The sequence below is a fragment of the Pinus tabuliformis genome, chromosome X, assembly GCF_031772625.1.
Source record: "Pinus tabuliformis cultivar Carrire ecotype Pingquan chromosome X, CPIR1, whole genome shotgun sequence".
NCBI lineage: Eukaryota > Viridiplantae > Streptophyta > Pinopsida > Pinales > Pinaceae > Pinus > Pinus tabuliformis.
This window is the reverse complement of record NC_142308.1, coordinates 320,375,587-320,385,312: the sequence shown is the minus strand read 5'-3', so window position 1 is coordinate 320,385,312 and position 9,726 is coordinate 320,375,587. Positions and strand designations below refer to the sequence as shown.

At 36.5% G+C, this 9,726-nt stretch overlaps 3 protein-coding genes across 5 annotated transcripts; all 3 read right to left on the bottom strand.

Annotated features, from left to right (window-relative positions):
* Positions 1–815: 815 nt before the first annotated feature.
* Positions 816–1,761, bottom strand: LOC149139752 (serine carboxypeptidase-like). Its single transcript, XM_089448846.1, has 3 exons — positions 1,553–1,761; positions 1,255–1,388; positions 816–1,168 (listed from the first exon to the last, which is right to left on the bottom strand). Exons 1-3 carry the CDS (start codon positions 1,755–1,757, stop codon positions 1,019–1,021), a joined length of 489 nt encoding a protein of 162 aa, XP_089304972.1. The 5' UTR covers positions 1,758–1,761; the 3' UTR covers positions 816–1,018.
* Positions 1,762–2,927: 1,166 nt separating this feature from the next.
* On the bottom strand, positions 2,928–4,280 carry LOC149139751 (cyclin-B1-5-like). Its single transcript, XM_089450809.1, has 6 exons — positions 4,176–4,280; positions 3,890–3,970; positions 3,671–3,760; positions 3,395–3,556; positions 3,136–3,195; positions 2,928–3,041 (listed from the first exon to the last, which is right to left on the bottom strand). Exons 1-6 carry the CDS (start codon positions 4,278–4,280, stop codon positions 2,928–2,930), a joined length of 612 nt encoding a protein of 203 aa, XP_089306935.1.
* On the bottom strand, positions 3,992–8,640 carry LOC149139750 (peroxidase 57-like). Of its 3 annotated transcripts, none has more exons than XM_089448844.1 (6): positions 8,344–8,480; positions 8,141–8,209; positions 7,219–7,994; positions 6,942–7,130; positions 6,691–6,850; positions 3,992–6,462 (listed from the first exon to the last, which is right to left on the bottom strand). In XM_089448844.1, exons 3-6 carry the CDS (start codon positions 7,426–7,428, stop codon positions 6,032–6,034), a joined length of 990 nt encoding a protein of 329 aa, XP_089304970.1. In that variant the 5' UTR covers positions 7,429–7,994; positions 8,141–8,209; positions 8,344–8,480; the 3' UTR covers positions 3,992–6,031. The 3 variants fall into 3 exon arrangements, with proteins under 3 accessions (XP_089304970.1, XP_089304971.1, XP_089304969.1); XM_089448845.1 differs by having other exon boundaries at positions 8,141–8,220; positions 8,344–8,475; XM_089448843.1 differs by lacking the exons at positions 7,219–7,994; positions 8,141–8,209 and having other exon boundaries at positions 8,344–8,640.
* Between the last annotated feature and the right edge of the window lie 1,086 nt (positions 8,641–9,726).

The window sequence follows — 9,726 nt, the reverse complement described above, 5'->3', positions numbered from 1 at the left end:
AAAATGTGCGTACACCTCCAGACGCTTAATATGCGCGTTAGTATTAGATAAAGATTCAATTCAGACAGGGTGTTAGTAGCTGAGTTCCAACATATAGTTGATCAAGACACAATGTTCTGGCCGTAGCTGATCAACAATGCCTGCCTGTAATTGATGAAGAAATCTAAAATGTCCAGGAGTAGGATTTCTTTAGAAGGGTAAAATCACTAAAAGCATGATGCTTTAAAAATTTTAAGGCTTACTTCAGGTCTGCTTCAGAGTAGCCTGTATGAAGGGTAAGTGTTTTGTTCCAACATGGATCCTTCCTCAAAGTGCATCGAGTAGTGTAGACAGCAGCAACAGCAAGCATTGATGGACCGTAGATAGTCCATGCGCTTTATGGACATATCTTGCCATGCCAAGCACTTAATGTCCAAGAGGCTTATAAAGGGATAAGAGGAAAAAAGAGGAAACAAGCATGTTCAGCAATAAAATAATAGAACGAACGAGAAGTGAAACACAGCCAAACCACATAGCCTCCAATTCAAATATAAGTAGACAATACTGGCATCCATTGTATGATTGCAAAAAACATAAATGTTTTCATGTCATTGTCAATAAAATTGAATGTAGGCTAAGAGCATCATGCTTTGAATTCCCCGAGACTCTCTCAACCAAATATTTTTTTTGAATTTACAATTTGTTTCATCCAATTTACAATTTCTTTCATCCATTAGGACATCAGAACATGTTGGAATAAGAACATAGGACATACTATTCATATTCTTGAATATAACTTTAACACCATGTATAATCATAATTCCACAAGGCTTGGTAAGCAATAAGAAGCACTATTTCTATACAGTTAAAAAGTGGCCATAAAAAGATTTGACACAAGTTAGCAACACTGATGGTCCCAATGCACAATTATTTTGCCAAATCAAAAAATACACATCTTTGGGGATGCACACTACTGCAAATCTAGAAATATTTACATTAATCTAGGTGAAGAGAGCAATTCTCCTAGTTAAGCAGATAACTAACTCTCGAAATTCTTCTCTGGCATCTCCGTCACTGTCTTTAAAATTTGAGAATTGTCGTCAGTAATACTTCCTTGTGTCCAGTGTTTTAACATCTCCAAGGCTGCTTTTGGCTGATCCATTGGGACCATATGACCTGCATCATGAACCTGGTGCAGCAAAATAGAAGATTCCGTAAGGAAGAAATTATCTACTTGTACAACGAAATCAAAGATGATCATCGAGTGCCTTTTACCTTGAGAAAACTGAGTGGTCCATAACTGGTTATTAAACCTACTTCCTTATCATCTACAAGGAAGGATTTTGTAGGTGCCTTCTTGAAATTATCACTTCCAGACCAATCCATGGAATTCACCCATCTTGAATTGCCTAAAAGACACATAATTTGAACAATTAACTTTTCAATTTTGAAGATTAGGCTGACAAGCCTGAAAAACACAATTGCAAATAAGTTAATAACAGACTTAACACCTAAATCATAAAGTCATTGTCCAAAACAAAAACAATATGTTATATGTATATAGTATCATTACCTAACCAATTGCAAATGAGATCATATTCTCCTGCATAAACTAGCAACTTAACACCATCCTGCAAGAGTGTTGGAATGCCAACTTCCATATTCTGCATCCAGTCAGTAAGCATAGCTTCATAAACCAAGGGGCTACAGGAGACAAATTTTCGGCTGCCAACCCTCAAGGCATCCCTAACGGAACCCTGGTTTAAGTAATTCTCCATATTTTAAAAATCATAGCACAGGCCACCATTGCACTCCTTCCGAACATCATAGTACTACAAAATATAAAACAAAACAATGAAAACTAATATCGTAAGATATATAAAAAAACGATGACAAACTACATTTTAAGATACAAAATGCTGATAAAATAAACATAATGTCTAGTTGCCCAATATTTAGAATTTAAGTCTTACATTGATATTCCCAGCTAATGCCATAATGGAATTGAAAATTGAGGTGCACACCAAGTATGATGCAAAGCATGTGACAGTCCCTTTGGTACCTGGCAAGTTATCACACCGGCTATAATCAGAACCTACATTAAGAATCTTCGATAAAGGATTCAGCATAAGATCAACCGTAACCAGTTACTTAAAACACTTCACAAATGGTAACTAAGGATCATCAAGCAAACAACATTTAGCCATCAAGCTTCTCGCAATTTAAAACATAGTAACAAGATTTCAATATGAACACATACAAATCTAGTTCAGTAAACAAAGCATACATCTCATAAATATGAAAATATGCATTTAGTTCCAAATTTTAATAGGATTTCAGCCCCATGAAAAAATATTCCTTGAAACTTGATGACTAGTTTATATTTATAGGTGTCTATTTCTGAGATTTTTGGGCTGTTTTTTATGGATTAAAGGCCTACAAGCATCAAATACATAAGATATATTATCAAAAACGATAAAAAGTGGACCATACTGCAAAATCTTTGTAAAAACACAAAATAAACAAGAATGAACTAACTAGAGGAGGGAAAAGCATCACCTATGCACAATATTTTGAGATCTAGATAAGCCTTCACTACTGTTATGGAAAACGCTTGCACAAACAACTTAAAAAATACATTGAATATTTCAAAAACCACATCGACAAACAAGCCTTACATAGTGGATAAGTGTTCAAAGCCCTTAACACAAATTTTATGGATTGTACTTGCTCATTATGTACTGAAGCAAACACAGTTCAACCAAGAAGAATGCTAGATTTTCCATCTGAATAATAGTTACGGCTTGTCAGTACAGCAGGGTATTATTAGGAATACAATAAAGAAAAGTAATTTAAAACATGAATGCTAGATTTTATGAGGCATTTTCGAAAGTAGATTTGATCAATGCCACACAGGCTGCTTTCAACAATATAAAAAGTGGTGTCATTCAAAACTTTACCACTTTGTTGGAATCAGCTGCCTTTAGAAACCTAAGGAGGAATACATATGGCCGAGTGGGAACTGTAAGCTTGAAGTTTAGTTGCTTTAATATCGTAGACTCCTGCGAAGAGTTATTATCAATTGATCAGTCAATCTGAATGTTTGGAGACTATGTTGCAATCAATGACAAAGAATTATCAGTTAGAGCTAATTACCATGGCCACTATCTGTTCTGACGTGCATTCATTTGGGAAGATGCGGATGAAGTCATTGACCTGTAGCCAAGTATAAACCAGCTCTTATCAATATTGTGTTACCTATTATAATATAATTTTTTTGCTGATTCCAGCATAAAGCGTAATCTTCTGTAGGAGTAGATATTACTGGTGTATGTACTTTTATACAACCAACAAAGTGTTCTTTTAATTAGATATATACACATCAATTCTTACGGATTTCAGCAAGTCATCGTACATGTGGAGGACAGACTTCTTCATATTTGCTAGCTATAAACATTGCAGCGATAGCAAGTAATGGCAAATTCTTCCTTGCAATACTCTGAATAGAAAGGTATCTGTCAATGATGTTCACAGTGAGATACAACGTCTCTGGCATTAATTCCAATTCCAGATGCACCTGAAAATTTTAAGATTTTGATGTCAAGCCTAAGAGATAGACCATATAAATCTCTTTTAGATCTAAGTTTGACAGCAAATGGAAGTTGGAACTAGCATAGGAACAACGATGTACCTCCACCAACCAATCAATCACAACTGCCCTCATCTTTGAGTTGATTTTAACCTGGTTTCTCATAAAATCTGGAGGTATGCAACTCACATCCTGGGCATACATGAATGCCAAATTTTAGTTAAGGAAAATAAAACTTTACCTTCACCCTAACAAGAAACTACAATCATTGACGGAGAAACATACCTAAATTGTCCTGTAAAATTTGTATATATCTTCAACGTATTCAACAACTGCCAATTGGTTTTCAATGTTTCCATCATCAATGCTAGGAAGCACCTGATGGGAATCCCTGAATGCATCCTGAAATATATTCATCAAGATTATTAATCATTTTCAGCTGACTTACATCATAAATAAACACAACACTAACTTGAGGCTATCAAGATAACTAATCATTTTCATCCAACTTACAACATGTCTAAAGAAAAAGCTATCTTAAGGTTATAAAACTTGCTAGTAATTTGAAGTGGACATGGATACTCTGGTCTTGAAGGACGAGTCTCACGGTTGGGTGGTCAAACAAAGAAGCAGCAGGAATTTCAGGTGAACCACTGAGGAATTTTATCCGCCAGGCAGCGACCAGGTAAGTAGGAAAAAATCCCTTGGACATCTGTTACATTATCTGCTAAGTTTCTTGGTACGAAATATGTTCAATATTTTATATATTTCTGCATAGGAATTGGGTGAGGAGTCTGGTTTATTTGAGTTATTAGCAGATAACTGTATATAAATAGTGTTCTTTTACCCCTCAGTCAATTGCAAAACAAAAATCAGAAAAACCTGTACGGTGGCAGAAATACCTTGACCGAGGAAATTTGGAAACTGAGATTAGGGTCTAAGGACTAATCATAGAGACTTTTCTGAACAGTAAGTAGCTTGGAGCTGTAAAAGTTACAGGCACACTGTAACTGGACAAGAGGAAACTATGAAACCGGAAATTATTAAGGGTTATGTATAGACCTGCACAATGGGTATTTTACCCCTAGGAGAAACCCTTGCCGGAACTAAAAGAAAAGAAGAATTTATCATGCAGCGGGAGGTAATAATAACTGGATTAAAACATAGTATGCAGACTCAATATTTAATCCTGGGGATGTTGTTAAGCCTGGGTTACGATTAAGGTGAGATAAGAAACCGGACGGCTATAGCAAAATATCGAAGGGTAGATAAATTGGAACTGTATTTAAACGGAAGTAAACACATCGAGCCCTGATAACTCCCCATTGTACAAAAACTAACTTTTAATGAAACTATAACAGCAGCAGACAGTAAGCATATAAATGAATGACGGAAGCAGATAATTAAGCATATAAACGAATGACAGAAATGAATTAATATCTTCCAGCCAACCCGCAAACCTTGGAACGAAATTATTTACATAACTGTGACAGAGCAGTAACTCAAATACTCCTGGCAGAGGTATTAGATTTGATAGAGAATTAATTCGAATGTAAAACCAATTACTGATAGCCAGTTTTGAGCGGGACTAAAAGCCGCAAATATATGTATATTCATATACAAGTCTGGAAATGCCGACAACAGAGTCATGAAAGTTCTCCAGGCAATTTTCTTTATAGAAACAGTAATTGTAGAGACATGGTAGTTTGGGATGCCAATGTCCATTCTATTATTCTATTATATTGTTGAGATTCAGGATTGGACCTTTCTATTTTAGGACTATGAAATAGAGAAGTGGTAGTGTGTAGAGATATGGTAGCTTAAGATGCCCATGGATATAAAGGATTAAGATAAAGATCAATCTATATAGATTTTTCTTTGTTTTTAAATAGGTTATATTAAATCTTTAACTTCAAAACCTAATCAAATTTACCCAAACCGAACAAGACATTGTTCTAATTCTTCTGGTTCTCCTTCTTTTAGTGATTAATGGTGATGGCAGGCATTGTTCTTATTCTTCTTATTCTCCTTCTTGTAGTGGTTAATGATGATGGCAGATTCTCGGAAAACAAACATTGTGCGCGGTGCATATAACATCAGATATCCAACGGGGACTGGTTTAATCAGGCAGTTTTAAAGTGTTGCACTGTAAGTAAAATCACAGGCAAGGGATGGGTGATTTTAACACCAGAACGGACTCCAATTTTTGTAAAAGTAAACTAGAGGATTGCTTCCACTGTATCATAAAATTCCAAGGAAGTAGAAAGAATACAACTGAATGTTAGAACTGGCTATGGTTTTAACTAGACTCAACCATCTACCTGGTTTCAATACTTCGTCCAGATAGCGAATTGCTATGTATAACTTCAAGCCCCTGGCAGAATTTAGAAATCTATGCTCCGAAATTCTAGATATATATATATATTTCTACCATGAGATAGAAATATTTATTTTCAATGCCCACTAGCTATTGATTTTCCTACAATTTGCTCGGATCTCTCCTTGATTTCCCGTCAATACATTGATATTTCCCATTGTAGTAATGGAATTACTAAATGCAACTCGAAATTTGTTTACATCACCAGCGTATGTTGCCGCTAGGTCAGATGTAATATCCGTAGACAGGAGTTCCTGATCAATCTGAAGGATCGCTCTGTTGTGCAGGACTTCATGGTAAAACCCACTGTCAAAAGAGAAGGGGTTGCCCTTGGTGCCGTCGAGGAAAACCTTTGGATCTTTTCGTATATCAGTGATTTGGTCTGGAGGAGGGCACACTTTCTTCATTGATGTCACAAGAGTTGGGTCCATGGATGGATCTGCCATACCACTATCCTGGAAATCGTAAACCCGGTCGTTGAAGAATCCACAGTGAGCGAAACCTATTGTGTGCGCTCCTGCTCTCACAAATGAATAATAAGACCAACTATCAATGGATGCACTGGTTAAATAAGTTTAGCAGAGATGGTTCTCATCGTCCATCCCTTCTTATATATTTTATGATAGTAACCATTAAATTCCACACAAACTATTTAATCTACACTTCATAGATAAGTGATAGGGCTAGTTTAAAAAACCTGATATTTTAGCAATAAAGATCCTAACTTGCACATATATTTACTTACCAAGCAATGTCGCTAAATCTGTTAGGTTTAAACCAACAGATTCGAACGCACTTAGCGCAACATCAATGGAGAACGTTGGACCTGGAATGTTGACATCGTCTATTTTGGAAACTAGGCCATCCCTTCGTCCTGTTGGTACTGGGTATTCAGGACCCCCTGACTGAATTTACAATCTCCAGTTGTAAGTATTGTTTTCGCAACTGAAATCCTAAAAAAAATCACAAGGAAGATGCCCGAGCTTGATTGTTTACCATTGCAACTGCATCACGAGTAGCCAATGTGAGAATATCCGCACAGGAGACGATTCCTTTGCATCTGCTCTCCAACAAAGCTTTTGTTTCGTCTATCAGATCGAATCCTCTGAGTGTCAAGTTGGGTACGACATCCTTCTCTGCAATGTTATCTTCTGTGCTATCGATCAGAACAGATGCATCACAGCCCTGTACATGATGATTGATTTCATTACATTAGAAAAATTTACTATTTTAAATCTGACAAATTTAATCTAAGATGGGAAAATGTTGATACCCGAACGAAACAGTCATGAAAATGCAAACGCAACAATCCCGCTGGCATGGACTTGTCCTTCAGAAACGATTTCTGCACTACACTTCGGACAAGTTCCTCTGCATTGGGACATGTCTTACTATAGAAACCTAGCTGCGTATGTTGGGCTACTGTAAAAGGTAACATTATGTTTAGAACGACCAAAGAACCAAGTAATATCGATGCAGCCATGACTTCACTGTCATGATCAAGATCAAGATCCGACTGCTAACTTGTTGTGAACTGATATTAATACCTAATCATGAGCTGATCAGGAGGGTTGTCGATCGATTATCCACAGCCATAGGTCAATAGAAGAGACCATGCAAAAAGAAAACTAAATTAAAGAATGACCAGAAACTGCATGAAATCTGTAGAAAGCCGTAAACAATCCCCGTAGCCTGGGGCTATAATTGCCAGTAAACACAACCATCACTTTTAGCATCCCATGCAGAGGAATAGAAACAATACTTTGATATAATACTTAGCAAAGCCCCGAGGGCTATGAATATCATGATTAATAAAAGGAGTAAATTGTGTTTAAACGTTACAATTCGATGAATGACACTAAAGCTTTACCCATTCATATTCTGGAATAATACAGTGAAATTACAAACAATTCTGAAAAGATGAGAGCATGTCCACACAGGTTAACACTTCTAAACCTCGAATCTTGGGTTAGTTTGGCTCCACCTGGAACCAAAATCCTAGTAACCAAAGAGGCGCAGGACAAGTCTGGTGTGACATCTTGCTGCTATCTGCGACCAGCAGTGGAAAAGAGGTAAGGCTGTGGGTCGTGGGCTGTGTCAAGAGGTACGAGGGAGAGAAACCCCCTCTGTTACCAGACATTACATGAAACCATCAACACCGGCAACTGTTCATGGAGTGATTGGAAAGAGCATACCTGTACGGAAGTCAGTAGAGTCAAAACGTTGGAAGGAGATGTCCTTTTTCCAAGAGCAGGCTCGGAAGGCTGGACAACACCTTGCCATGAAATTGAAACAAATGTAGCATACATTAGTCAAAAACCCAAAACTCCTTAAAAAAAATTACAGGATCCGAGAGTGATGAATTCAAACACAGTAAGACCGCATAATGTAAACTTACCAGGAAAAAAAAACATCTAGACTGTGTATGTGATGCCTCCGAATGGTTGCTCAATGAACTGAAAAACCTAGGACAATCCTGCAGTTGTATAGAGTCGGAACGGGTTGGAGTTGGCTCGCCAGAGCCTCTGCTGAAACCTTGGGAAGCTGGTCTGAGCCTTGTGTCATCGAATAAACCTGTGGTGGAACATCCGGGGCAGCACAGCCCTTGGATGACCATCAATCCATCTCAACCGTTGAGCAAGGCGGTGCTAAACGAGGGTGCGAACTCCAAAAAGCCCTGGACCTCATCCCTTCATGTGGTTGAGCCGACAAAATTAAATGCCATACCCAGGTGTTAAGTGTTGGCACTGCCAGCAGTGAACCCTCTGTACAGTGCATACGGCAGAAAGTTGATTCCGGCATTGGAAGGATGTTAACCAAAACTTTTTCCTGTTGGACCATAAGTTCAGAAAAATTAAATCTAAACCATTCTTTTTACAGTAAATTAATGCCCGCTTTATAGCGATATAAATATAAAAAAAAAAATTCATCCCGGGGTAGAGGTAGGACTAATTTAGGCCACAGAACTGAGACCCTGGCACCTATTTTCAAAACCCAAGCTTCGCCAACTCAGCTAAATTCATGGCGTTTTCATTGTATCAAGGCAACCAGGACCGCTATATATACATTTTCGGTTTTCTGGAGCGCACTCAATCTAGAAAGGCGCACCGTTTCAGAGAGTTTACGCGCCCCTTCGTCTTACTCTTCTCTGGTTAGCGTGGTTGCATTATAGTATTTGGAATTTTTAATTTTATTATTAATATTTCTGTGATCTGATCTTTGAATCAAGAAATTTTACATTGTTTTATTAATACTATATTTATCACCAACTATTATACATATTATAATTAATTTTATTTTTAATATTAAATAATTAAAAACTTTGTTATTATGCATTTTACTTGAGGAAAAGGATCAACAACTTTTACATTGGTTTATTATTAATATATTCATTACCAACGGTTATACATATTATAATTAATTTTATTTTTAATATTAAATAACTAAAGACATTGTTATTATGTATTTTACTTAGAGGAAAAGGGAAAAAATTGAATGGATTTTAGTATCTAGTAATATTTTAAGGAGCATTCATCAAAACAAAGAAATCTAATGAACCATAATAAATATCATATTTATTGAAGGGATTTTATCATCATAAATTACCAAAATGTAATTTGAGTGACTAATAAAATTCTACTATTACAAATAGATAAAAAAATTCATTCCACATTCATATACACTTCAAGGTGGAATGTGCTATTCTTTAGTAATTACACCTTATTATCTTGACATCTTTGCTTATGTAATGACTATCAATCCTTCACTCTTTATTTGATTA

Excerpts from the sequence above, each read along its gene's own strand:
- LOC149139752 (XM_089448846.1), bottom strand. The coding sequence starts at position 1,757 with ATGGAGAATTACTTAAACCAGGGTTCCGTTAGGGATGCCTTGAGGGTT. Across the intron at positions 1,389-1,552 it reads TCTCATTTGCAATTGGTTAG|GCAATTCAAGATGGGTGAAT; the intron begins GTAATGATACTA and ends TGTGTCTTTTAG. Across the intron at positions 1,169-1,254 it reads GACCACTCAGTTTTCTCAAG|GTTCATGATGCAGGTCATAT; the intron begins GTAAAAGGCACT and ends TTGCTGCACCAG.
- LOC149139751 (XM_089450809.1), bottom strand. The coding sequence starts at position 4,280 with ATGTCCAAGGGATTTTTTCCTACTTACCTGGTCGCTGCCTGGCGGATA. Across the intron at positions 3,971-4,175 it reads CTTTGTTTGACCACCCAACC|GATGCATTCAGGGATTCCCA; the intron begins GTGAGACTCGTC and ends AATATATTTCAG. Across the intron at positions 3,761-3,889 it reads AATTGGCAGTTGTTGAATAC|GATGTGAGTTGCATACCTCC; the intron begins GTTGAAGATATA and ends ATGTATGCCCAG.
- LOC149139750 (XM_089448843.1), bottom strand. The coding sequence starts at position 8,562 with ATGGTCATCCAAGGGCTGTGCTGCCCCGGATGTTCCACCACAGGTTTA. Across the intron at positions 7,131-8,343 it reads CTAGATGTTTTTTTTTCCTG|GGCTGTGATGCATCTGTTCT; the intron begins GTAAGTTTACAT and ends CATCATGTACAG. Across the intron at positions 6,463-6,690 it reads AGATTTAGCGACATTGCTTG|GAGCGCACACAATAGGTTTC; the intron begins GTAAGTAAATAT and ends TTGTGAGAGCAG.